Below are 26,108 nucleotides of genomic sequence, written 5' to 3' on the forward strand. Positions count from 1 at the left end.
AGAAAAGGCCTGCGAACGAAAGTAAACATGGCCGCCACGGCGATGTTTCAGCGTAGAAATATTGACTTGTTTAAAACCATTATATTACGTCTTCCTAGAAGCCGATTTTGCTCGGCAGATAGTAGTGATGAGGAGCAGCCAAACGAAAACATTTCTGATGATCCAGAAACTGTGCTTCAGGGGAAAAAGCTCGACTTAGTTGTGCCAAGCTTACGAGTGGACCGTGTGTTAGCCAGTGCCCTAGGCATAGGAAGAAGGTCGGTGGTCAATAATAAATTCTCTATGCTTGTTCCGTATATAGGTTACAAAAGTTTGTGGAAATTGTTTGAAACACCACGTGTCATTTGGTATATTGTAATGATCAACCGCAGTTTCAGAAAATATCCATACTACCCCCACAGAAGGGATTGGAATTTCCTTGTGGGTGGGGGGCTCCCCAAGACCAAAAAAATTGAAGAAATGTATGAAGATAAATTGGAAAATTATTTATTTCCAAAGCGGGTGGGGGGTGGTATTGATATTTTCTGGAACATGCACAATGTGCTTGTAGGGTCTCCCCAAAATTATGAACAAATTATTTGTAAGGCAACATGCGAATAATAGGAACATTTTCTTTACAAAGTGGAAAAAAAGTCTGCCCTCAATAATTTTCATGTAACCTTGATTGAAACCATACCAGAGATCAAACGGTATCCCAAAATTCTAGGATGATGAATGAAACTCTGAAATATTGCATAATTTACAGTATCCACCAGCTTTCTCTTTAACACATAAATTAAATTAAAGTTCTGACACACAACTTAAAGGAGTCAGAATTACCTGGTCATAAATGAATCACACACAAATTTACATAATTATGCCCATCAACTACTGCTCAAGATTGAAATACTTCTGGATGTAACCTGTCCCTTTGCCTTTTCTTTTTACATCTCCTGTGATATTCCCTCTGATGAGTTTTGTTTGAGCCTGCAATGTACTATGCATAACCCAGAGGCCATGTCTCAGTGGTGGGGATAGGGAAGGGGCACACATTTCCCCTGTCTACAGAATTTCAAACCTTTTCATGCACATTATTGTTAATTTATCTCATTGCTATCAGGATTTCATTTGTCATTTTATTGGCCTTCATGTTGCTGTTTCAATGCTTTGTTGCTTGCTGATCCTTAATCTTTAAAATAATTTGCAGCAAAGTGAAAGACTATGTTCTTTCCAGAAATGTATACCTCAATAAACAGATTACAAGCAAAGCAGCATCAGAAGTAAGCATATTCAGTTTCACTTTGACTGTATGCTTATGCATATACTGTTACTAATAAACATTCATTTTTTTGGTTTGACCTTCGCAAAGTCAATCATTTAAAACAATGAGTACAATAATATTTATATTTAAAGAGGCTCTACCTATCTTGAGCCTGACATTGAAAAAATCCCCAAAATGTATGTTTATAAAAATATATAAAATAAAATAAAAATCATTAACCCATTGACTCCTGTGCCGCCCGTAACCGGCCGTGATGAACCTTGGCCTTTGTTCCACTTCTGACATCATCACCTTTGACCAAAATTGGCATTGTCTATGCTCAGTTTCTACAGGAGGAAAAGATCTTTCCAATGATACCCAGATCAGAGTGATTGGCTCAATGGGGCCTGAAATATGCACAAAATGCTAAAAAAGTTGAGTGAAAAATTCAGAGTGAAATTTCATGCGACTACACGTGGCTACTCCATGGTAAAAATTACCCGTCTTGATGATACTTTCTCAGAATTTTTTGAACTGGAAGCAAGCCCACTAGAAGGTCAATCACTGCAGTAAGAAGAAAAGAAAAAGAGAGAAAGGAAAGGCGAAAAAATAAATTAAAAAATCGAAAAGCCTAAAGCCTAAATTTTGATTTCTGTGCATGCCTGAGCAAAAATGTCTTAAAATGTGATGCTTGTGGAAAGAAAGGCATGCTGTCATGTTGCAAATGCCTTTTTTGAGTAGAGTGGAGCTTATTTGGCCCATATCCAGCCTGAAAATCTCCAAAATGTCTCAAAAATGGGTTTGTGGCAAAAAGCTCTGTGAGTCAATGGGTTAGATAAGTACACTCAGAAGCCATGAAGCCATGAAATAACTGCTGCAATAGGTTGCACATGCACTAGGTTATGATGTGAGACTGAAAAAGTCTGGCTGTCAAATTCTGTTATTATGACTTACAAAAATCACGGTAAGTCTGTATTTGAGCCTTAAGTGGCCCATCAGGCCAGTGGTTATATCTGGTTCTCATAGCTTGAAGTGACTAGGGATATTTCTACTTCCTCGTGGATGGGACACAGTCCACAGTCCCTTGCAAGGCTACCCTCACATTTTAAAAAATTCTCTGTTACCGGTTGAAACTCCAGGTGGAGAGAGGCACTGTAAGTGTCCCATGAACACAATGCAATGAGTCACTGTCGTCTGTGACCGAGGCTGGTTGATCCATGTTCCAGCATACTAACTGCCGCACCTCCCACTTGAACTTAAATTACTTGGCAAACCACACATTACCAATCTCCCCAGTCATTTCAAGTCTAATGTATAGTCTTAAGACAGGGCTGGTCTTTGGGGTTGGGTGCAGGAGGTGCACACCCCCCCCCCCCCCCCCAAGATGAAGTCTTCTTCTTTGTATTTGCTTTTAAAATTTGTTTACCTCACCAGTCAGATATGCCATTCCTTAGTGGTGCACCTCCTCCTAAGAAAAATCCTGGATCTGTCCCTGTAAGATGTGCTCAAGTATTCACAGTAAATTTGCTTTTCTACCTTAATTAGGTGAATGAGGGAGATGAAATTGACCTCACAAGATCGAAAGAGGATGACAAGGTAGCAATGTTTAGGTTCAAGGTGTTAACAATTGACAAAGATTTTACAAAGAAAGCCAAGCGTCGCTTAAGTGGGATGCGATATGGCAGTCTGACAATACCAAGAGAGGATTTTGAGAAAGATTACACCCAGTCTTGGGACTGAAAAGTGTTACAATCTTTCAGTTGCTCAGTACATCCTGACCAAAGTATGCTGCTGCAGCAGATGGAGAATAATGAAATGACATAGAGCTGTAGTGCCCTTGTCAGAGGGGAAGTCAAGGATTGACAAATTAAGATGTTCGAACAAAACATTGTTGGTTATAGTGGTCAATGCGCTTAGCTAAACCTGGCTAGTTCACAGGCATGTCACTTAAACTGAAAGAAACAAATACATCAACCTACCATGATAGGCTTAAAATCCCAACTGGCAGGAGGCAGACCAGTTGGCTATTTACAAGGATGACCGAGGAGTTGATCTAGGGACTACTAAGACACAACTCCAGCTAAGTGGTCAAAGCGGGACTCGAACCCGCAACCTCTGGCTTTGAAGTCTGGCCCTAACCACTTGGCCACGTTGCCTCCTTTCAAGGGTGAATGAGATGACAGGAAACAAAAAGCATGTACTGAAACATTGTGTTCTTAATATCACAAATAATTTTGGTTATGAATAAGTTGCACAGTGAAAGTAAAAGCAACCTCCCACATTACAAATGAAATAGTTCAGTTGTCACTGGGATTCAAAACCATAAGCTGATGCCATTTTAAGCAAGATGGTGACCACACACAAACAATCGTAGTTATTAATTTTTTTTTCATGTATACTTATTCATGCAGCTTCATTGTTGCAATTCCATGCAAAATAAGGATTTAAACATTAAGAGAGATGTTTGTGGATGCATTGCACGGTAAGCTGATGTTAAAAGTTTCTTCAGGACAGTTCATTGTTCATAGAGAGAAGTGAATTGTTAAACTGATAGCCTGGTCCCTTTGAGTGTGGAGGCATGGTGGCCTCTTGGTCAGTGCATTTGTTTCCGGATTGATCGGTTTGGGTTTGAGCCCTGGCTAGGGACATTGCGATGTGTTCTTAGCTAGGCAATACACTTAATTGATCAATTAATCAATCAATCAATAAACTTTATTTAAGTGTCTAAAACTTCTAGTCAGCCCGAAGGCCCACTAATAATTTTGGGGACACTCCCAATAAAATTACTCTTTACTCTCACAGTGCCTCTCTCCACCCAGGTGTTTCAATGGGTACCAGCGAATTTAATGCTGGCAGGTAACCCTGTGATGGGCTAGCATCCCATCCAGCAGATGGAGTAGAAATACTCCTAGTCGCTTCATGCTACAGAAACTGGAGATAAGTGCTGGCCTGAGGAGCCACTTGGCTCATATGCAGACTTAACCTGGTCACTTTGTTAGGGTGCAGGGTTTGCGACAAAATGACAAGGTTCTATTCCTGTTTTTGTTGTTTTATTCTCACTACTCCTTCCACTTAGCATGTAACCAAAGGAAAAAAAAATCTTTAACATGACACAATGGATTTAGGGTGAAGTGTAGGAAGTAAAACAGATATGAATGATTATGAACTAATACTCCACGATATGAAGACTAATTATGTTACCCGAAATATTTAGTGTCTCCTGAGCTTATACATAGAAGAAGCCTTCCAAAAAGTACAAAGTACACTTGCTGATAATATGTACACAACCGTGCATTAAGTAAAATGTATTATAAAAGACCATAGTCTCAGCATTTGTTATGAGGCTATAAATTTTTCTCTCACTTCGTTATCATTCTGTGTATTGTGTGGATTAAGGTGATGCCAGACAAAGAACACAGTTCTTGCAAGTTGAAGAGACCATATATTTGTTCTAAAGCAAACAAATAGTCACTGCATGGTTGGGCCCAAACATTCAAGACAATTTGATTTAGGAATGGTGGAGCCTAAGCATCTAAGCAACCTTTCAAAATTGGAGAGTATTTAAAATATGACTAAGAGCAGTTTTCACTTGAGCGTTAAAGTTATTGGTTTTACATTACTACGCTGCACAATTGGCTAAAAAACTCCTGACACTTTTTCATCCAATCAGAAGTAAAACCAAAACCAATAATTGGTTTTGATTTTACTTCTGATTGGTTTTACTCTTTGGTTTTACTTTTTACTTCTGATTATTGTGACTTCTATGTGCAAGTTTACCTGCACTTCAGGTCAGCTACAGGTATTTATGTTGAGTTTTGATTGGTTCATTGGATTGTATGTTATTTTGACTGGAGTGATGACTTTGGTTTTGGTTTTATGACACTCAATTGAAAACTGCTTCACTATTTAATTCATTAATTATTCAATTAAATTCTGGCCTTTCACTGCCACTTCCATGATTTTAAAATAAACGTTTGCATTGCTTTTAAGAGGCCTGCCCCACCACCCAGTCATTAAGTATCATTAGCCTAATACCATCAAGTACATACCGTAATTTAATCCAAAGATGTGGAATAGAGCAATGCAAAACATGGTCAAAGTGTGTACTTCGTATAAGAGAAACAGTTAGAAAATAAGTAGACATTTTTGTGTGAACCTGTTATTTGTTCTATGACCAAAACATAAATAGCATGCATGATAGATAAAAATAATCTTGGCTAGTAATATAACACAATAAGTAAAAATACTGGGTCACAAGATTTTAATTTGAAAATTTAATAGAGATCATTGCATCATGGAATACAAAGAACATGTTTTCTATTTCTTTTAGGAAACACTACGAAAAAAGAAAGGAAAATCACTTGAGAATTCTATTTGCTTACACTGTCATTGTGTCAACAGCTCTTACTAGCTGCTTTTAACAAGTTACAGAACTAAGCCTTTTAGAGTGCTTTCTTATGAGAGGTTTCTGAGAGAATGGTATAGAATGCCTTCCTAACTGCTTAACATGAAACGACAAGCTGCAGAACTAAGTAAAACATGGACTGCATGTAGCGTAGCTCTGTTATAGTCATATGCTTGTATTGAATTTTTGACTTGTTGCCCAATAAAATGTGAAGGGAAGAGAACCTGTTTGAAGTCTGAAATGTTTCTGAACATCTGTTTGTGATCATGTATTAGTATGGTGACCCAGGATGAATTTGCAATTAGCATACAAGTAATAAACAAAATAATGACCCACAAAAACCCCACCCTTATCACTCTTACTATAAAAAAATACACCCAAGCTGCCCAGGGTGGTGTCAAAGGGATTTACCAAAGCTGGTGCAAAAACATTATCATAGAAGGAGCATTGTCACAATTAACACCAGTTTCCCCTTTTAAATTTCTAAGGTCATCGGTCTCGCCATATTTAGCAACATGTCTTGATTTTCTTCAACTTGACAAATTATCCTTATTCCTACTTTAATGGTTTTCTAACATAGAAAGCTATTACTCTAAGGTGATCTTTGATTTGATGACAATTTCTTAAAATTAGTTAATATGTTAAAAAAATAGCAACTATACACTGATGTTGCTCCATGCATACATGCACTGTAATAATTGTTGAAAGGTAGAATCATGATTTTGACATAACCCTGAGATTTTTGTCCATGAACTACATGATAAATGCTTTCAGTTGTTTTGTAGTCATTGGACATTGTCTATTCATTGTGACATAAACTTGCACAGATCCCACAGAAGTAAATGAGAGGAAAAAAGTTCATGTGAAGCCACAATAATTGAATACCTAAAAAAAGTCTTAAATCTGTGGAAAATAAACCCAAATTAAAATATAAAACACCCTGAATAAGGCAAGTCAAACCACAACAAAGCAGGCAATGATGCAGACCATAAAAGCACAGAAAAAAAATTAACCAGTATATGCTTATCTCAACCTTAACACCTTAACATACTGTATGTGCTAGAACAGAACATCCCCAAAAATATCCTAATTACATTTGATGACTCCAAACAACACCCAAATTGGCCTGTTGCATGCCTGAAATACACCCCAAAAATTCTTTAGGGTGTCAGTTCTTTCTTTGAGTGTCTCCTAGAGCAGATAAAATTTCAACTTTACCCATGAAAACCATGGGAGATTTTAAGACCAAGAGATTAAGATATCCACCATTGGCACCTTCACCTTGGTCAATAAACAACTTCTTTTAAGGCAACTTGCAGAAGAGGTGCTGTTTGATAATTTTGGATAGACCTGAACTTGGTGATGATCTTCAGGAACATATTGGTGAGACCACTTGGGTTAACCATTTTGTTCCTAATGTTTCTCACAACTCAGGGTCTTTTCTTTTGATGCTTTTTACATATTTACTCCAAATATTAACTCTGGATTAATAACATTAGATCCTTGGCTCACTTTGGTTGAGGTGAAGGCTTGAGACAATCATTAGGAAACTACTTCAAAATTTAGATCTTTATATCTATTGCACAATTAACTAAGAATTTTCATAACTGAAAACTAAAACAAAGGTGATCGTTGGATGTTGTGGTGATTGTTTGGACTCGCAATATCTGTTGTGTCGTATAGTTTGAGCTTCATTGGTTTAAAACCTCCAAAGTAGTTCTCTAATGGTCATTTCAGGCCAATAACTGACGCACTGTGTTTGACTAGTATTGTGACACATTTTACATGATCATGGATTAGATAAAAGCTATTGGATAAGTACAAGAATGAGCACAAGAAAACCCAAAGTGCACACCAAGGAGAAATAAGCACAAGAATAAGGAAAAAAGTTCCATTTTCTTGAGCTCATCTTCCTTGTGTCATCAAAGCAAACCCAAGCGAAACAAGTGTAATGACAAGCATGTTGCAACACCTTTCAGCAATGCTTTTGTCCCTAGATGTCCTCTGACATAATAGACTTCCATGCTGCATTATTGTTAGTGAGGACTGTGCATGTGTATATCCTTGAAGTTGATTGATTGAAGGTTCATTAAGCTTGTTAAGGCTCAAATGAACATAATTATGCTCAAATGCTCAAATGAACATAATTATGCTGGAAAGCAATGCAGAATATGGGGAGAGCACAGGGGTGGATCCAGGATTTTTCTTAGGAGGGGTGCACCACTAAGGAATGGCATAACTGACTGGTGAGGTAAACAAATTTTAAAAGTGAACACGAAGAAGGCTTCAACTCAGGGGGGTGCACACCCCGTGCACCCTCCTCCTAGATCTGCCCTGGAGCATACAGAACTTTCTTTCATGCTCTTCCTATTCTCCTCCTGGTTTGGTTTGCAACCTATCCATTTGTTCTGAAAAAAAATAATAAAGCCCGCCCAGACAGGCTAAAATTGACTTGTGCCCATGCTTATTGCAAGTGCAGGAACACCCCTGTGCTCAGTTTACTTATACTTATCTTGCAAATCTGGACCAGACTTAAAAAACAGTTCCAAGTTTGATTACATAAATCACTGGATATTGTCTTGTAATGGTGCATTGAAAAATGTACAGGAAGAATGCAAACATCTCTTACCTTGTTAGAATCCAAATATTATCATGAGCAGAGTAGTTATATTACTTATATTGAAATAACCTGTACATTTTAAGTTGTATGAATATTACTAAACCTACAGAACCTGGAAATGTAAGCTAATGTGTTGTTCCAGAAAATATCCATACCCCTCCCTGGAAGGTTTTTAAGTTTGAACCCCTACCCCACCCCCCTGGAAATTCCAGTTTAGCAACATAGTTTCTTTTAAAAGTTTGGTTTGTAGCCACCCTCCCCCCTGCCCCCCAACTAGAATTTCAATAAACCTTCCTTGGAGTGAGTATGCATGTTTTCTGGAAATGCACAATCTGTACATGTCAGGTTCCAAAATCTATATGTGAGTAATTTAATTTTAAACACATTAAAAGAATTAAGACGTCCTAACTATCTACTCTGCATTTTGCCGATTATAGGGAGTGGATGGGCCTCTGTGTTGAAGACCCAGTGGTCCAATGGAATAAGGCTGTCCTCAGAAAATATCAAGTACAAGTACTTCAGAGTTTCTGCCAAGAAAAAACTCTGTTGGACATCATCATGTGAAACTGCTGTTATGGCAACATCTCTAATTCCACAATATCCTACACCAACACGACAGTACTTCTCAATGTTCTAAAACATAACAGGAAAATAGCAAGGCGGTCAACTTAGGTAAACTGATACCTAAACAATTACATGAGTGGACTCTATAAAAAATAAATACCTCTTAGGTACTAACCGAGTTTGAGGTCCATACTGTAAGTTACGGACCAAGTTTTTTCCCCTTCAATTTATGGCCCAAGCGTGAAGCGTGCGGTTCATAAATTGAAGGGGAAAAAAATGAGGATCCGTAACTTACAATATGGACCGAGAAGACGAGGTTAGTAAAAGATATTTATTATATCTCTACTGTGTGCCTGACGGGTTTGGAAACGATTTCTATTCACGCGGACTCGGAAAGGCTTCAAATTTTTGACACACCTCGAAAGCAAAACGAGTAAGTTTGAAACTGTTTTTACGTCATTAGCACACTTCATTACATAATTTAGAGTATAAGAAAGTTTTAAACTTTCACTTGCTATAAAAGTGAAGAACACTTATCGATAAATCACGAAACAGTTTGGCAACAAAACCAACTTTAAATTTTAGCAGGCCATACAGGAGAGTACGGCCCGCTAAATTGACCAATCACAGCACGTGTACTAACTGAGAGATATAATAATAATAATAATAATAATAATTAATAGTTAATTACAATAATTATTCATGATTGTGGCGTAAGCTTGCAGTGTATGTGCCTAATGATACAAAAAGGCCAGTTAAATAAGGTTTGTCTGTCTTTTAGTCTGGCTTTGTTTGATTGGGAATATTTCAAGGTCAAACTGTGATGACTTAATCCTCGTTATATACTAACCTGAGCTGCCTCCCAGGCCCATTCTCGATATTTGGGATCATGCGTGTATCGCCACATGTAGAAGTATGCTTCGATAACTTCAGGTCGAAGTATGTAGTACCTCTCATTACCGCGCAGACCTACTGCTTCATGTGGTCCCTCAAATCTAAATGCCTCCGGGCCAATACCAGTAGCTGTAGAGATAGACAATCAGGCTATCATCTCTAACTTAGACAGCGTTGCCACAGCTCAGGAAATGGGCAAGGGGAAACATGCTTCAAGGCCAGGGAAAAGTCAGGGAATTTTATTTTGAGTCCAGGAAGATTGACATTTTAGAGAAAAGACAGGGAAAGACGAAATTATGACACCACTGTCTGATTTGATCTGAGTGAAGGTTGGCAAAATCACTTGAGGTCACTATTAATAAAATCTCAACAATATTTTTCCAGCAGGCACCTTTTTGGAAAACTTATCGGTACACGAATGTACGGGGAGGCCACTATTTTGGGCATTTTGTATTTGGTCAGGGAAACTTTGTTTTTATCAAGGAAAAGTTAGGAAAAAGTATGTGAATTTTTATAAATTTACATAATATCTGTGGGAACTATGTTTACATCGATTTGTGTGCAATATAGATAACCTAATTAATTGTTCAAACTGTGTAGTAATTCACTTGACTTGAACATATTCCTTTGTCCAGAGAAACTGATATGGGTAATCATTTTAATTCTCCCTCGATTACCTGTTTTGCGGTAGGATTCATGACAAGTGTTAGCAATCTCTCCTCCAAGATTAATGAAATGCTTCTCATTTCGAGAACCTTTAGCTCCAAGAGCAAACATTCCAGCGGTAAAACATGCCTTAAAATTGAGTTTAAAAGAGTAAAATTAATGTTGAATTTTTGATCAGATTATAAAAGGCAAAAACTCATGAGGAAGTCAAAGGCTGATCAACCCAGGCTACAACTAAATGTTGTAGCCTGTGCAAATATGCAATACATTTTGCAAAATGCAAAACACTTTGAGAGATGTTGTAAATTTCTGAAGTTTTGTTCATCTAAGAAATAAATTAGTCACTTTAGGCTCTGAGAAGAGACCACCAGTTTTTTACTTGGATGGCTTGCATTCTTGCTGTTAACCAGAAGGTATGCCTACGTTGAACACTATCATTATCATGTTAACTTGATAACTAAAGCTTAGCATTTTATTAAAGACAGATGTAATTCTGACATGAAACCAAAAGTCATAATGTGAGTCATACCAAGTGATCCATTTTGTGTTCCAGTCTGCCAAACTTGTACTCCGCAATATATGTAAGGTTGGATGGTGAAGACCTTTTAACCAACATTCTTTCTATTGCCTAATAAATGAATGAAGAAATTAGGACGATAAGAAAGGAGAAGGAAAGGGAGGGAGAGATAATGACATGGAGGCAGAGAAGAAAATAGGTAGGCAGTGGAGAGAGGATGGAAGGACAGGGAAGATATTCCACGTTTTCGCAGCGTACATTATAGAAAGCACTCTTTACGATATTTTGGGCCCCATCTTTGGAACAAATTAGACAAACCTGATAGAGAGAAGCCTAATGTTATGAGTTTTAAAAACAGTATCAAAAGTAAAGACTTATCACACTTAATAGATAATTGAAAGGACTGTGATATATGCTGCTACATACACATATTTGACATCTTTTAAGCTTTTTAAATCTTACTAAGTTCATCTATTTCATTTATTTATGTATTTACTTACTTATTTATTTACTTTATACATTATTCATTAAATTGTAAATAATTTTAACTTTAGCTAAAGTATATTTTAAAGAGTAAATAGTGTCCGAAATTAGTTTTTTTTGAAGCTAAGTACTAATGACACTCAAATAGTCATTCATTCATTCATTCATTCATTCATTCATTCATTCGTTCTTAGATTCTTCGTTGCTCCCTAACGTAACATTTTTTCAATTTTAGCCTTATCGTTTAAAATTTAATTTCCTTCAATGATTTTGGTATTGTTTGAAAGCTATTAGTGTCCTCTTTTATTGGTATGAAGATTGTTGAATTTACTTTTCGTTTGGCTGAGTAAGAGTCAAAATGAACAAAAAATGTTACATTAGGGAACATAGTTGTGGATTCGCCCAACTTTTATCCCATAAATCCAGAATTATGTGCTATCAGCGTTATAGAAAAGCGTCAACAAAGTGTACATATACCGTGGAACTTCCACAGAAGTTTTAGTTTGGAAGGAAAGGCGAGAAAAAATTCTGTAACGTTTTGATATACTTAACATGATCGAGTAAAGGTTTCAAGAAATCAAAAAGTCCGCAAAGGTTGCACTCTTTACAGAAAATTGTTATTACGGAAGTCTAATTCAATGAATTGTATTGAAACTCGTTGGGATGGTAGCTATATGTATTAAAAAAGTGCCACGAAAGTTTCAAGGCAATCCATCAAGTGGTTTTTGAAATATAGACATTTTTGTAAAGACTATTCAATAAGGCATAGAATGTTAAATTCCAGTTTTTACGTATTCTATCGAATTTCATGTGCGAAGCCGTATCGCTGTTCAAATACTATGGTTGATGGTGGAATTTTGGGCTTAATTTAAGCGATCTTTATATAACAAAAAGAAATCAATTCAAAAAATATATTGATATTTTTCTATGATTTAGGAAATGTTTCCCAAATTGTACATCGGTGCCGTAATGTTACAAAAGGGAACATTAGCGCATTTTTGAAAAAAAAAATATATTTTTGGCGTGATGTGATTTATTTTACATATCTAGACTTCCGTTTCACAAAGTATATACCACAGAACAACAGCCCTGTATTGATTTCATTTTAGATCTTTTTTTAATAGCCTGCATAAACCATTTCTTTTAAGTGACAAAAAGAAACATGGTCCGGAAAAAAAATGCCACTATGACATTTTGTCACTAACTATTTCTCGTGTTCTAGGTTTCTTTGTTATTTAACAGCTAATGCATGCAACAGTAGAGTTCTAACGCTGCAAAATGAATTTCCATACTTAAATGAAAATTATCAAACCGACGAGCGTGATACCTTCCACTACGTGTTAGGCGTGGTCAACAGAGCATCAAGCAACGTCAAGGTTACGACATTTTCATTTCTAGTTTTGAGTTTCTACGTCAGTTTGTTCCTCCTTTTAATTGTGCACATTTTCTGTTGCGATAGTTACACTGGTCATACAACATAGCTAACTGATAACATGGCACTTCGTCATCATCTTCCTGCCATGCCAGAAAATCCACGGCTATCATTTCCCTTTAAGTGCTGTAATTTAGGCCTATTTGTGGTACTGTGTGTCGTCCTGGTTCGCATTGCACAGCTCAATCAGAAATTGCCTTCTCAACTTTCATGGAGGAGACCTCTTAATGTGGATTGTCTAAATTGCTTTGTGCACAGAAAATGTTAAGTATCCAAGATGAACACGCACTGAACTAAAATGATCGCAGTGCTTGTCTCAAGCATGGACACAAGAACACAGTGCTCTGTCTTAAAACAGGAATTTTTCCTTAAAGGCCGCGCCCACTCAGGTCTTTCTCTGTTTGTTGACAGCCCTTACCCCAGAAAGGGCGTACACAGAGCGCATTCTCTTTCAAGTCCAGCGGGCATCGTTCACTACAGTGTTTGACATGATCTGATTTGACCCACACATCAAGTATATGGCACGTGTATCGTATGCGATGCGTCTTAAAAATGTAGTTCATCTTCTGAATGTTTTTTGATATAATAATAAAAATAATGATAAAATCTTTATTTATCCTGATAAATAACCGATCAGCTGAACCTAAGGGAGTAGCCGGTATAAACCGGTGATCAGCAATATAAAATATAGTCATCCAAAAATACATCCACACAATAATATCAGAAGAATATTAAAAATCAGAAAAATATGTACCCACTTACGAGCAGTACAATTATGTTCCTTGAGATCTACATCTAAGAAATACTAAAAAAAAAGCTTATTTTTAAAACCAAAAACAGAGCTGAGTTCCCTTAACTCTTTGGGAAGATCATTCCAGTCCTCCGCAGCAGCATACTTGAACGAAGACTGTCCCATAGCTGAAGACATAGTTCCCCTAAACCTAATAAGGTAGTATCCCTTAAAGATCGTTTGTTATCTCGATTTCTAATTGGAAAACAACTTCCAGTTGTATACCTGTAACTAGGAATTCACGTCGTTTAGGCATCAGTTAGTAATTGTAACTGTATCGAAAGGAGGACCACTCAGAGAGTAATCAGGCAAGAAAATTTCGAAATCAGCCTTGTGCCCCGTGTTCAGTCGGTTTTGGAATTGCGCGCATGATCACCCCCTAAATTGTGCTAGTCGATATCCAACTCTCAATTCATACGAGTGACATACGAGTACATACAAGTAACATAGGGATACATACCAGTACATACGAGTACTTACGAGTACACACGAGTGACATACGAATACATACCAGTACATGCGAGTACTTAGGAGTACATACGAGTGACTTACGAATACATACGAGTAACATAGGGATACATACCAGTACATACGAGTACTAAGGAATACATACGAGTACATACGAGTGAAATACGAGTACATACGAGTAACGCAGGGATACATACCAGTACATACGAGTAATTACGAGTACATAAGAGTGACATACGAATACATACCAGTACATGCGAGTACTTAGGAGTACATACGAGTGACTTACGAGTACATACAAGTAACATAGGGATACATACCAGTACATACGAGTACTAAGGAATACATACGAGTACATACGAGTGAAATACGAGTACATACGAGTAACGCAGGGATACATACCAGTACATACGAGTAATTACGAGTACATAAGAGTGACATACGAATACATACCAGTACATGCGAGTACTTAGGAGTACATACGAGTGACTTACGAGTACATACTAGTAACATACGGATACATACAGACGCATATGGTAACATACAGGTTACATACGAATATACTGGTTACATACGAATACATAGGAGCAACATACGATGGCAGGAGGGTAATAAACATGAAATGTATATACACTGACTAGTACATACCAGTACATATGAGTGACATCCAAATACAAACGAGTAACATAGGGATACATACCAGTACATACGATTACTTACAAGTACATATGAATACATACGAGTAACATACGAGTACATGCGAGTAACATACGGATACATACAGACGCTTACGGTAACATACAGGTTACATACGAATACATTGGTTACATACGAATACATAGGAGCAAAATACGATGGCAGGAGGGTAATAAACACCAAATGTACTATTTTTCTTGTTACATTACATTTTTACATGTGCGCGGGTCATGTTTTGCAGACACACATGAGCGTGTGCAAGTGCCACACATGCACGGGTACTGCACACATGCACGTGTGCCACATTTGCCACATGTGCCACATTGAATTGAACCTCTCTCCCTTTCCTCAAGTAAGGAGTAAAACGGTCTAACTTTTTTTTCAAATTTGCAAATTTTGATTATTCTCTTAACATAAGTACATTTAAAGTCCATATATATGTCCGTATGTATAAGTATGTTACTCGTAAGTAATCGTATGTTGTATGAACTCGTATGGTACTCAAATGTACTCATATGTATTCGTATGTCACTTGCATGTACTCGTATGTATCCTTATGTTATTCGTATGTATTCGTGTAGTGTTTTAGTCATGATCGGGCAAAACCGCTGCACATGCAGCTGATCGCGAAACTTTCGGCAGACTATGGTAGCCTATCAAGTGCTGATTTGTATATCCGTTATTGAATGAAACATAAATAAACTTATGCAGATCGTAGGAGTTTTAATAAGTCATGACATTTAATAAATGTGAACGCAGTATAAGTTCTTGACAGCAACAGTCAACCTTTCAGGAGATGAAAAACCTCACTGGACAACTCCGTCTCAATAATTGTTAATAAAGGTTCAAATGCAAAGCAAAATACTATGGGGAACTTAGTAACAGAAAACGGAACGTCAAATCATTTTGTCAACTTACGAACCTTACGAAACACGTGTCCTTTACCAAAGGTCTAACAGCAATCTTCTCTGACAAATAAAAACTTACATGTTCGTGCTCCGATAAAAGGAGAAGCTTAAATCTAAACTACAAAAATACAAGACTGCAGAACACTTCACGAAAGCTACAAAAAGTTTTAGGTGTTATTTTGTTGACTTAAGTTAAAGGCATCAAAATAACAAAAAAGAACAACAACAACAACCGAAACCATCGGTCATTGCTTTACTTGAAATTCATTATCAGCAGCTATTCCTTTTAAGACGAAATGCGCTCAAGTTTGCTTTGAACTGGAGTGAAAAATCAACCTAAGTCAGTAAAACTATGGATAACCTCAATACAGATTAAATTTTCTCTCGCAGGGTCAGCTTTAGAGCTAAAATCGTGGTAATTTCTTCCTGAAATGTTACCATGTTATGAGGTATTTTGGTAATAGTATTTTGGCTGTTATTGCTCCAATGCTTAGCAGAAACGGACGTAATATCCGACTAGTTTAAAAAAAAAAAATGAACCTAACGAAAATAGAGGCCTTCAGCGTAAAATTCAGTAAAAATAAGCGTTAAATGATATGAAAGCTATAAATAGCTAATTTGCATTGGAAGATTTAAGCCGGCTTAAATCTGCATTCGCCAAAACAACAAGTTTCAGCATTTAATACATTCCTCCTAAACAGAAAGATAAAAGAAAGAAGAAAACTGCAACTAAATAGAGCAGATTTACAAGTTAGAAAACACATCAGCCAGGTTACAAAAGGGAACTTGAGAAAGGTTACAAAAAGGAACACTTTTCTGGTCCCTTTTGTAACATGAATCTAATCATTCATTCATTCATTCATTCATTCATTCATTCATTCATTCATTCATTCATTCATTCATTCATTCATTCATTCATTCATTCATTCATTCATTCATTCATTCATTCATTCATTCATTCATTCATTCATTCATTCATTCATTCATTCATTCATTCATTCATTCATTCATTCATTCAAGGGGAAATGGAAAAGTAAAAGAGGGAGGAGGGGTAAGAGGATCCAGGAAGACATGGCAGGAAGGACATAGGGAAGGAGAAAGGGAAGAAGGGAGGGTGGCACATTGTGAGGCAGGGAAGTCCTAAGGGAGTATTGGAACAAATTCTTCTGTTTTTGCAGGCAAATAAAATACCACATAATTCAGAGGGTCAGCTGCAGCTAGGTCACCATAGGACAGCTGGCAGGTCATGTACATGTAGTTTTCCTAATGCTAGGTACTCAACGACCTCAACTAAAGCATAGCATAGACATTTAAAGCCATGTAAGACAACATAGTAATGGTCTTAGACCTGAGTGTCTTGCATTATCCAGTCCTTCCTGAACACATGCAGTGATCTCATATCTGATTAGTTATGAGACATACAAAGTAAAGCACTCCATAAAAATGTGTCTCTGTTTCAGGTTTTGTTCTGATATCACAGGCAAGACAGTGTAATGCTGGCTAGTTAACACAAACCTCCACAGCTTTGTCATACATCCTCCTGGCCACATTGTCTGTTTGTCCACTCATAACCCATGACTTGATCAAGTACTCATAAAAACTGTCTCCAAGGGCACCCAGGGAAACATGCTCTATTGATTTCAGAGAAGGTTTAGGTAAATATGTCATTTATCATTTTTCTTACAGATTCTGGTCAATTTCCAACAGCAGGCTTTTCTGCTGCCCTTAGTCCCATGTGATGTCTTGGTCAATAAATATGTAACTATTTGCCATACAATTCTGTGTTAACTGAGATGAAATAGTATCCTGTCCAGGGGACCTACATGCAATTTAAGAATATTTCTGGACAATTCATGCCACAAAAATGACAGTTGAACACCAGCTAAATCAGGATGTCTTTAAAACAAACAGCTCTTGTGAAAACATATTTATCTATTAATATCACAGTGACTGCAGAACTGAAAACATTGAACTTACGTGAGCCCCAAACCCCACTTCTGGGATTTAAATAGTTTGGATACAATCCATTTGGCTTGTCTATCTGATCCAGAACTTCTCGCACTCTGTTCACCTAGACCAGATAGAACAAACTTCAGTCTACTGTCACTATCTATACATACACTGTAACTTACCTGGGTATGAACTACATGCTAAAAACTCACAATAACCTCTAGTTTAGACATGGACAAAGACATAGCTTATTTTAATTGGTCGCAAACTTAGTTATGGTAATGGGGCGTCCTATAGACTTAATAAGCAGAGTCTACAGGATGCACCAGCTAGTTTACAAGTGCGCCAAGAAAACAAAATAACAAAGTAAAAGTTAAGTCCGTTAATGATTTTGTCCACAAAATAAACCACTTGGGACGTTTTTAGAACAGCCAAAGACATAAGAACTACATTTAAAACGCATGTTTATTCCATTAACTTGTCAGAAGATATGATTATTATTACCTTAAAAAAGTACAACAGGGACTTCCAAGAATTTCTGAAGAGGTTTATATGTACCGAATAGTCTACTCTAATCTCACTATTAACCTTCATGGTACATTTGCTTCCCACACAGCTTACCTTTTTAGCATAGATTGGGTCTCCTGTGATCTTTGACAGATAAACAAACTCCAAGTGCATAGTTCCAAATTCTGCTAGAATGGAACATCCACCAGATGCCCACCCCCAGTTATGTCCACTGCCACTAGGGTAAGCAGAATGAGAAGACGATTCAAAACCAGATCTTAGAACTTTGTTCAGGTAAACAGTCATATAATCAATAGAAGATCGGACCCGGGTACCAGTACCAGGGTAGACAAGAGTTCATACTCGCCTACTTTCAAATTATTCATAGAAAAGTTCAGGTCAAGTGTCCCATTCTTCCTGCTTACTCATCTATGAGTGTCCTCCTACTTCAAAAGTTAATAGGGACCTTAAGCACCGACGACGAATGGGACGATGACGACGAGTAAAACTGTGTAGGACTGGGTCAAGGACATCATTCACGGTGTGAAAACCAATTGCGAGTACATGTAAACAGAATTAAGTTCTTGTAAACATCGACCTAAAACTATCGAAAAATTTTGTCATGTCTTTCACGAGTTCCAAGACCTGTTTCTCTTGAGCTACGAAAACGGTACTATCGATGACAACAAATTTTCAGTCCTACATGAGGAATTGATGTCGAAAAATCCCGATTTCTCATAGCAGATTTTCATTCGAAGAGATGAATGATGCCGAATTTTCGGCCCGATATAATCTAAAATGACCTTCATGGTATAAAATTCTATCCTAAAAACATAAGCGAAAGCCTACGTGTAGATAGGAACCAGAGGAAAATGAAATAGAGAGTCATTTTTCAATTTCTGAATTCATTTAATTTTCTACTTTCACTGACAAGCAAATTCAACAACGGACAAATCGACAAACCCAAAATAATCTTATTACCAACGATTTCTACTCTAAACTCGCCGTAAAATCTAGTTAATACAAAGCCAAGAGGTTAAATAAATAACCAACTTTCATTTCAATAGTTTAATTTACATTTTCTGCCTGAAACACGGCACAAATAGATTAACACTTTCTCACGTTCGCTCAGGACGGCAAACGTGACGTTTTGACTTCCTAAACTTCACGTGGACAACGAGTTTAGCATGCGCAGTAGCGTGGTAAGGGGAAATTTTACTTCCGGTCGTCGTCCTCTGGGCTCATTGTCGTCGGTGCTTAAGGTCCCTAATGAAACCCATGTGACACACATCTATCAGGGCAACAGAACAACTCTGAAATACACTTGCCCATTGGACCTGCAGGTTTCAGTTTTCACTTGCCCCCACCTTTTAAACTCTAAGCCAGTTGCATTATTGGAGGGGAGGTGCCTTAAAGGTAGCTGAAAAGGAGAACAGCAATCCATTATCTGGCAAAGATTTTCTAATAGCCTCTGGCTCTAAAAGAAACACTACATTATGAGAGTAATTTTGATAACTGCATCACAGTTGAATCCTACCTGGCAAAATTGACCATGGCCCATGGTATTCCTGTTGGTGAGTTGAATGCTGGAAGGAGTTTGTCACCAACTTCCTTGGCTTTGACCTTAAATACCTAATGACCAAATCAACAAAAAGTGATTGCTGTAGTCACTATATAAATAGGGAGCTTAAGAAACCACGATGATTCAGATTTCATTTGTGTCTTTAAGGGTTTCCTGTTAACAAGGTAACAAACGAAACTAGTGAGACAATCTCAGATAGTGCAGAGTGTAATTTACGGCTCTGATGCATTAGTCACATAGGTCCTCACCCCTGCTGTTCTCTCCCTTGGTAGTCAACTAGGCCTTTTCCCCTTTGCAGAGTATGAGCCGACAAAAACTTGATAAGACATAATCTTAGCAGTGTGTGTGTTTCATGTTTGTATTTTGCCCAAAAATAACTTACAATTACCGTTGTGCTATTTAATCTTGAGTTTCGTTCATTTTGTAGCATTACTTTTCACGCCAACGTTTGTAATTTGATAATTTTGTTTTCCTCGCCAATGTATGCAACAAGATACTTTTGTTTCCACGAAAATATAAGAAAGAGGTGCACTTTTTTTAACTCACTGCTAGAGATAAATGGGATATAAAAGTTAAATATCTGCTGAAAAGTCAAAGAGGAACGATTTTGTTTTATTCAAAACGTAAATTTTCATTTCACCAATAAACAAGAACTAATTTAATCATCAAATAGTCACATCGAATCATGGAATAGTGCGTTCTAATTCTGTTGCCAGCCGAGTTGGTGTAAACAATAAAATCACATCAAACTAATATCCTATGCTATCGAGTAATACAACTGAGGAGTGTTCCAATGATTATTGAAGGTAGAGATATCCCACATCGGTGAGTGAGTCACCTCACCGGCGACTGATGAAATTAATTGGAGGTTTCAGTAAGTGCCAAGGAGTATGCGGCAATAGTAACGAAGTTTCTCTTGTCCGAAATTTACTTGTTTTACATGTAACTAAGGTGGGAAAGTATCGGCTGAATATGAACTTTGGGCTCTCTTTCATAGAAGGGGAAACAAACAAGCTGCTAAGGTGAAGCAATATGTTCCCATTCTCTATTTCAACCCTGGCAAACACACAATAGTTATAAAACAGCAGACGACATTTCTTGAATCAAGGTAGGGAAGATTCCAAAAGATACGCAGTCAGAGTAGCATTCTTTGTACTAAAAAAGGAGAACTGAAGTTACCTGAAATACAACCGCTATCCCCAGCCAAAACGAGAGTGTGATATCACATATTATAAAAAATTTAAAAAGTGGTCATCTGAACTCGAGAACAGAGTTTATCATACTAGCAATGTAGAATGCATGCATCTTACATTTTATGTTCTACCACAAGGAAAAGCACAGAACATTCGTGGATAGTCCCGTATGAAATGTATCTTTCACCTAACATATAGTCGCCTTTGACGCTAACTAATCTGCGCATACGTTTGGAGCAAATTGCTTTTGTTCTTAAGAGAATGGCACCACAAGGATAGCATGAGATTTGCAAAACCATATATATATTTTAGTCATGTTATCGAAGAAAGCAACGTAAGTATGACACGTTTTGCGTAATGCACTGGGGTACCTACCCTACTCAGCTCCCTTCCCACAAGGCAAATTGATTAATTGAAATTAATTGATTAAACAAACATTTAAGTTTACACCTTATGGTGTTAGTGCATATGGCGTTAGTGCCTTAGCGAACAGCAGACCCCTAAACCATCCCAATAGTGCACTCTACACTAAAAACTCCCATATGCTAACAACTCGATGCTGATATCCACACGCTCGCAAAAAATGTTGGTTATTACTCTGCCATTCAGTTAGTCTCCAGCAATACTGTTCTAAGAAGTATACTCAAGAAATCACTAACATTTATTTATGCCATTAATGATCAGTCAACAGTCAAAAAACATTACCACGTGGTTATATGTAGTATGAATGCAAAAAAATCATCCTACAGCAAATTTAAACTTCCATGTTGGGACAGAGGAATCAATTACAAGTCTATGCTAGAACTCTTTGAATTTTAAGAGATACATACTGTACATACAAAAAGAGATATCAGCTTGTTACATAATGTCAGGCACTGATATTTCATTATGATAATTATGCTAACCTCCTCTCCACTGAATGCATAGGCTGACAGGAGTCCACCAAGAAATCGAATTGTAGTTTCAAATACAGATACATCTGATGCCTATGAAAAGTAAGCACAACAACTGGGTAAGTTCTGGGAGAAACTCTCTTGTTATTTTTTTCACCAAACCGGTTCAATGAAATCTAATCAGATCTCATGCATAACTCTCCTGCTTTTAAGCTTGAAATAAAATCCTCATCAGGCTGAAGTGTCTTGTCCTGATTTCAGCACCATGAAGTAGCTAGCAGTATGTTTGCTTCCCCTGGTTGGGATGCTAGTCTATCGCAAGGTTTTAACCCCTCTGTAAAATAAACTTAGTAGTGCTCATTTATATACTTGAGCATATTTTACTCAAACTGAATGAGTAAAATGTCTTGGCCAAGAACAAAACACAGGTGACTCTGGCCAGGGACTGAATCCAGACTACTTGATCCAGAGTCTATCATGCTAAACAATGAGTAAGTGCACCTTCCCCCATCCCCAATATTACAGCAAAATGGTTGAAGCAGTCTAGTTCCACTAATATAGAAACAGTGTGATTTTGTTTCTGAAGTAGATGATACTCACATGATTGAAGCTAAGAGACATAGCTACCCATTTCCTAGCACGTTCAAACTCTTCCTTCATGTCCATAATGTAAAGGGTGTCCAAAGCATCAACTATTGTAGCACCAGATGATGACGCCCCAAATATTGAGGCTGAGTGTCCTGATTTGCTAATTGGTCGTAATTCATTACTACCCCAAGCATGGTTAACATATCCTGTCCATGCATGTTGCATCATCTAAAGGAAGAGAATGGAGGTGTTAGATTTGCTAAGGCCTGGCCCCTAGTCTAGGGACCTGGGTCTTCCCAGATACCCATACTTCTTTGCAGGATGGCCTAGTGGGAAATTGAATGGACATTTTGAAATTTGATGGATTGTAGTGGAGCAGAGTTGTATTGAGGTTGTTATAATATCAAGAAGATTATGAAAGAAGTATTAAGTACCAACGAGGATCCACAAATGTGTAAGTGTCGATGAAAGACTTTGTATTGCCAGATTTCCCTTTAGCATTGTATTAACTGTCTATGTTTAATTTGTATCGTAGCAAATGGCATTGGAGTGACTTAAAAAGCAATCTCGAAAAGTGGGTCTTTGTGAAATCAAATTTCATAAACAGTCTTAACAACCTCTGGAGTTGTGTCAAGTTATGTCAGAGAATTTGAACAAAGACGACAACAGGAGGCCTGAACTATTAACTGTTACATGTATTTGCCCACAATTCTATTTAAACAGCACTTACAGCAGTCAAAGTTACTACTAGTTAAGTATGGAATGAATTCTAAATGTAGCCAACCCAGTTACCTTCTCAGAATTAGCAACTCTGTAACTAACGATAAAGAAAGCCAAAATACTTTTAATTAAATTTCTAGTAGGTTGTCCATTCAAATTAAAGTAAGATTTACCACTAACATTCCAGTTTCTGATACATATAGATGTATAAATGCTGAGATTTAGCATTATGATGTAAACAAATTTAAAAAAGTCTAATTTAGAAAAGTCACACACTGCAGAGGACTGCAACAAAAGAAAATCAGCTCTTGAAAGCTCTTTACAGTGCGGATGATGATCCATTCTTTTAGACTAAACATACTGGAAGATACACTACTCATAAAATTGACATGAAACTACATCTGCAACTCGGGTGGCATATTTTCCATATTCTCACTAGTGAAGACATTGATGCATACCTGCCAACCCCCAGAGTATAAAAACCTGGAGAGGGCAAGAAATCTTTGCATTGTTAAAGGAGAAGGTCACTCCAAAAACCGTGTATTTTTTTCCATCACCAATAAAAAGTTCAGATTGAGTTGAGTTACTCACCCTTGTTTTAGCTTCTGAAGTGGATGCGATCCCAATGAAAAAGACGAGAAAAGTTCGACACTGGGAGCGCCATTTTGAAAGGATCTTGAAGGCCAGGCTGCATATCTGTGACATCATTCAGTCCGAATTGGCGTGAAGCTCAAAGGCTAAAGCTCTCCTTTTCTGTTCTAAATTCGTTTATTCAGTTGTGAGCTAAAATGTTGGGCCCTGAGCTGAAAAACCTGAACCAAAAAGGATAGGGAAAGCAGAGTGACTTTCCTTAATTTGCCTGCAAAGAACAAAAAATTGCCAAAGAAGTGGTTCGAACAGCTACGTCGGGATGAGAGATTCATGCCAAAAAAACCCCAAAATGTGTATGTGTACAACGAGCATTTCACAGACGACTGTTTCAAAATTGAATGCCAATTTGAGCTTGTGGGTGCAAACACAAAGAAGTAGGTCATTGAAAAATGCTTTCCGACAATTTTTCAACAGAAGGCCCTTGTAAAGGCATGCATTGTAAGCTAACAGCGCATCACAAGGAACGAAAAGAGGTAGCTATCAGTTATACTTTTCATTTTTTCTTAATATTTTTGCCCGGCAGAACTGTCATTGACTTGATTTGGTAAATATTATTTCCGCGCAAGAAATTGAAGCTCCTTGCTGGACAGGGACTCGGATTTCAAGAAAAAACCTTGGGGCCAGCTGGCCCCTAAGTTTTCAGGTTTGGTCACCAGCACAAGTATTTTAGTTGCCAGAAATTTTCAACCCTTCAGGCTTAATATATTTTCCTGAAAAGATGCTAAAACGGTGTGAATCACGGGTTTTGCATGTACATATCAGTTTGCGCTTTTTTTCTATAATAACAGGGAAAATGGCTGAATGAAATTCTATTCTTCATTTACCAGTCTTACCAGTATTTATAAAAAAGCTTCCATGTTGCAAACTTTGATTCATTATTTTTTGTAGACTGGCACAAGGTTTTTCGTGTTTTTGTGTTCATTGATGCATAGCGACTACATGCATTTTTTTGGGTGAATTTATCAAATTTCTTAGGGTACCGTGGGAACTTCAAATGTCCTGCAGATTTCTTTAAATTACATGTCAGACTAACCCGCTTCGGTTTTCTTTTATCGAAAAAGCATTTTTGCGATTTATAAATCTTCTGTGTGAACTGAAAACTCAGAGCGTGTTTAATAATCGGCCTTGACAGCCAGGGATGAGTTAAAATACTTACAAATTTTAAATGCTGTCTAATTTGATTTGAAATACATTGGGAGAAGTAGTTAATTGTACATCAGTCCTATCTATATATCGACAATTACCGATAACAAGTCCTGCAATAGCGAAATCCCATATCCACCTGTAAATAATATTTTGTCTGCAATGTGTTGCAATTTGGTTTCAATTTTATCGACACAATTCATCATTAATTAAGGACGGTTTTTTTTCATTCACATTATTTTTGGGAATTACAGTTGCTAATGAAAGCAGTGCTACGGTAAAAAAGGAAGCTGTAATCTTGCTCCATGCTTTGCCAAGTATCGATGCCAGTAAACACGACACATGTGATATGAAAAACACACTTGCAGAGTCAATTTTCCTTCCGCTGGTTTACGCATGTAAAAGTTGTATATACTTTTTTCTTCTATCCAAAATTTATTACATATGCTTAGCTTTCCAACAATACAAATTACAATTCTCACAAAAAATCTTCAGTACTGATAAGGTATGTCAATTTCACATTTCACGTCAAAGACATCGATTTCACTTTGCATCTTACATGTAAAGTCACTGCGTATTTCGTAAGAGTCCACGTAGTCCACAAGTGTAAAGAAACCTAGGCAAAGACGTATGAGTACGAGCAAAAAGTATCCACATCTTATAAGTAAAAACACAGACTTGTGAGGTGGAAAACATCTGCCCAATTTAAACACACCATTGAAAACTTGTCAGTTTCTGTGATGCCAGTAACATAAAGATGAAGACAAATCAGATCAAAAGCATTAAACTGGGGATTTATTTAAGCCAACAGTTCAATTCTGCGAGCAATTTACAATTAAAAATAAACTTCCTCTTCCACTAACTGCATCCATTGCAATTGCCTGCAAAATGTCAGCAAAAATGTACCTTCCATCTTGGTGACCTACTCCAGCTGTTCTCAGCAACAAACACATTCTCTTTGCTTCGGTATGGTTGTACATCTCTCACAAGTACACCACAGAGCATTTTCCAACCGATCATTCAATTCATCTTGATTATTACCTCCCCCAGAATGACTAGCATGTTCTGGCTTCAAGAGCAGCCATACTAAAGCTCAAAAGAACAAACACACTCTTGGATGGAACGACGTCACAGATATGCAGCCCGGCCTTCAAGATCCCTTCAAAATGGCGGCTCCCAGTGTCAAATTTTCCACTTC

At 37.4% G+C, this 26,108-nt stretch overlaps 2 protein-coding genes across 4 annotated transcripts in view; one reads left to right on the top strand and one right to left on the bottom strand.

Moving 5' to 3' along the window:
- Positions 1-5,868, top strand: LOC110059575 (mitochondrial transcription rescue factor 1-like). Of its 3 annotated transcripts, XM_020766294.2 has the most exons (4): positions 1-257; positions 1,187-1,259; positions 2,786-2,836; positions 3,652-5,868. In XM_020766294.2, exons 1-4 carry the CDS (start codon positions 28-30, stop codon positions 3,724-3,726), a joined length of 429 nt encoding a protein of 142 aa, XP_020621953.1. In that variant the 5' UTR covers positions 1-27; the 3' UTR covers positions 3,727-5,868. The 3 variants fall into 3 exon arrangements, with proteins under 3 accessions (XP_020621953.1, XP_020621951.1, XP_020621952.1); XM_020766292.2 differs by having other exon boundaries at positions 2,786-5,868; XM_020766293.2 differs by having other exon boundaries at positions 1,214-1,259; positions 2,786-5,868.
- Positions 4,269-26,108, bottom strand: part of LOC110059570 (mannosyl-oligosaccharide 1,2-alpha-mannosidase IA-like) — a 25,294-nt gene continuing 3,454 nt past the window's right edge. Inside the window, exons 3-12 of the mRNA XM_020766284.2 lie at positions 22,409-22,624; positions 21,821-21,901; positions 19,678-19,772; positions 18,255-18,378; positions 17,661-17,754; positions 17,199-17,314; positions 10,919-11,017; positions 10,401-10,518; positions 9,680-9,852; positions 4,269-8,898 (exon numbers count right to left, since the gene is read on the bottom strand). Of these exons, the coding sequence (XP_020621943.1) occupies positions 8,674-8,898; positions 9,680-9,852; positions 10,401-10,518; positions 10,919-11,017; positions 17,199-17,314; positions 17,661-17,754; positions 18,255-18,378; positions 19,678-19,772; positions 21,821-21,901; positions 22,409-22,624 (1,341 nt within the window). The 3' untranslated portion in view covers positions 4,269-8,673. The remainder of the gene's footprint in view (positions 8,899-9,679; positions 9,853-10,400; positions 10,519-10,918; positions 11,018-17,198; positions 17,315-17,660; positions 17,755-18,254; positions 18,379-19,677; positions 19,773-21,820; positions 21,902-22,408; positions 22,625-26,108) is intronic.

Source organism: Orbicella faveolata, unplaced genomic scaffold (genome assembly GCF_042242905.1).
Source record: "Orbicella faveolata isolate gen_17 unplaced genomic scaffold, um_ofav_v1 contig_12, whole genome shotgun sequence".
Taxonomy (NCBI): Eukaryota; Metazoa; Cnidaria; class Anthozoa; order Scleractinia; family Merulinidae; genus Orbicella; species Orbicella faveolata.

What these genes read in the sequence shown, in the direction of transcription:
- LOC110059575 (XM_020766292.2), top strand. Translation starts at nt 28, where the DNA reads ATGGCCGCCACGGCGATGTTTCAGCGTAGAAATATTGACTTGTTTAAA. An exon ending in GCCCTAGGCATAGGAAGAAG is followed by an intron (nt 258 to 1,186) that starts GTCGGTGGTCAA and finishes AATAATTTGCAG; the next exon opens with CAAAGTGAAAGACTATGTTC. An exon ending in CAAGCAAAGCAGCATCAGAA is followed by an intron (nt 1,260 to 2,785) that starts GTAAGCATATTC and finishes TACCTTAATTAG; the next exon opens with GTGAATGAGGGAGATGAAAT.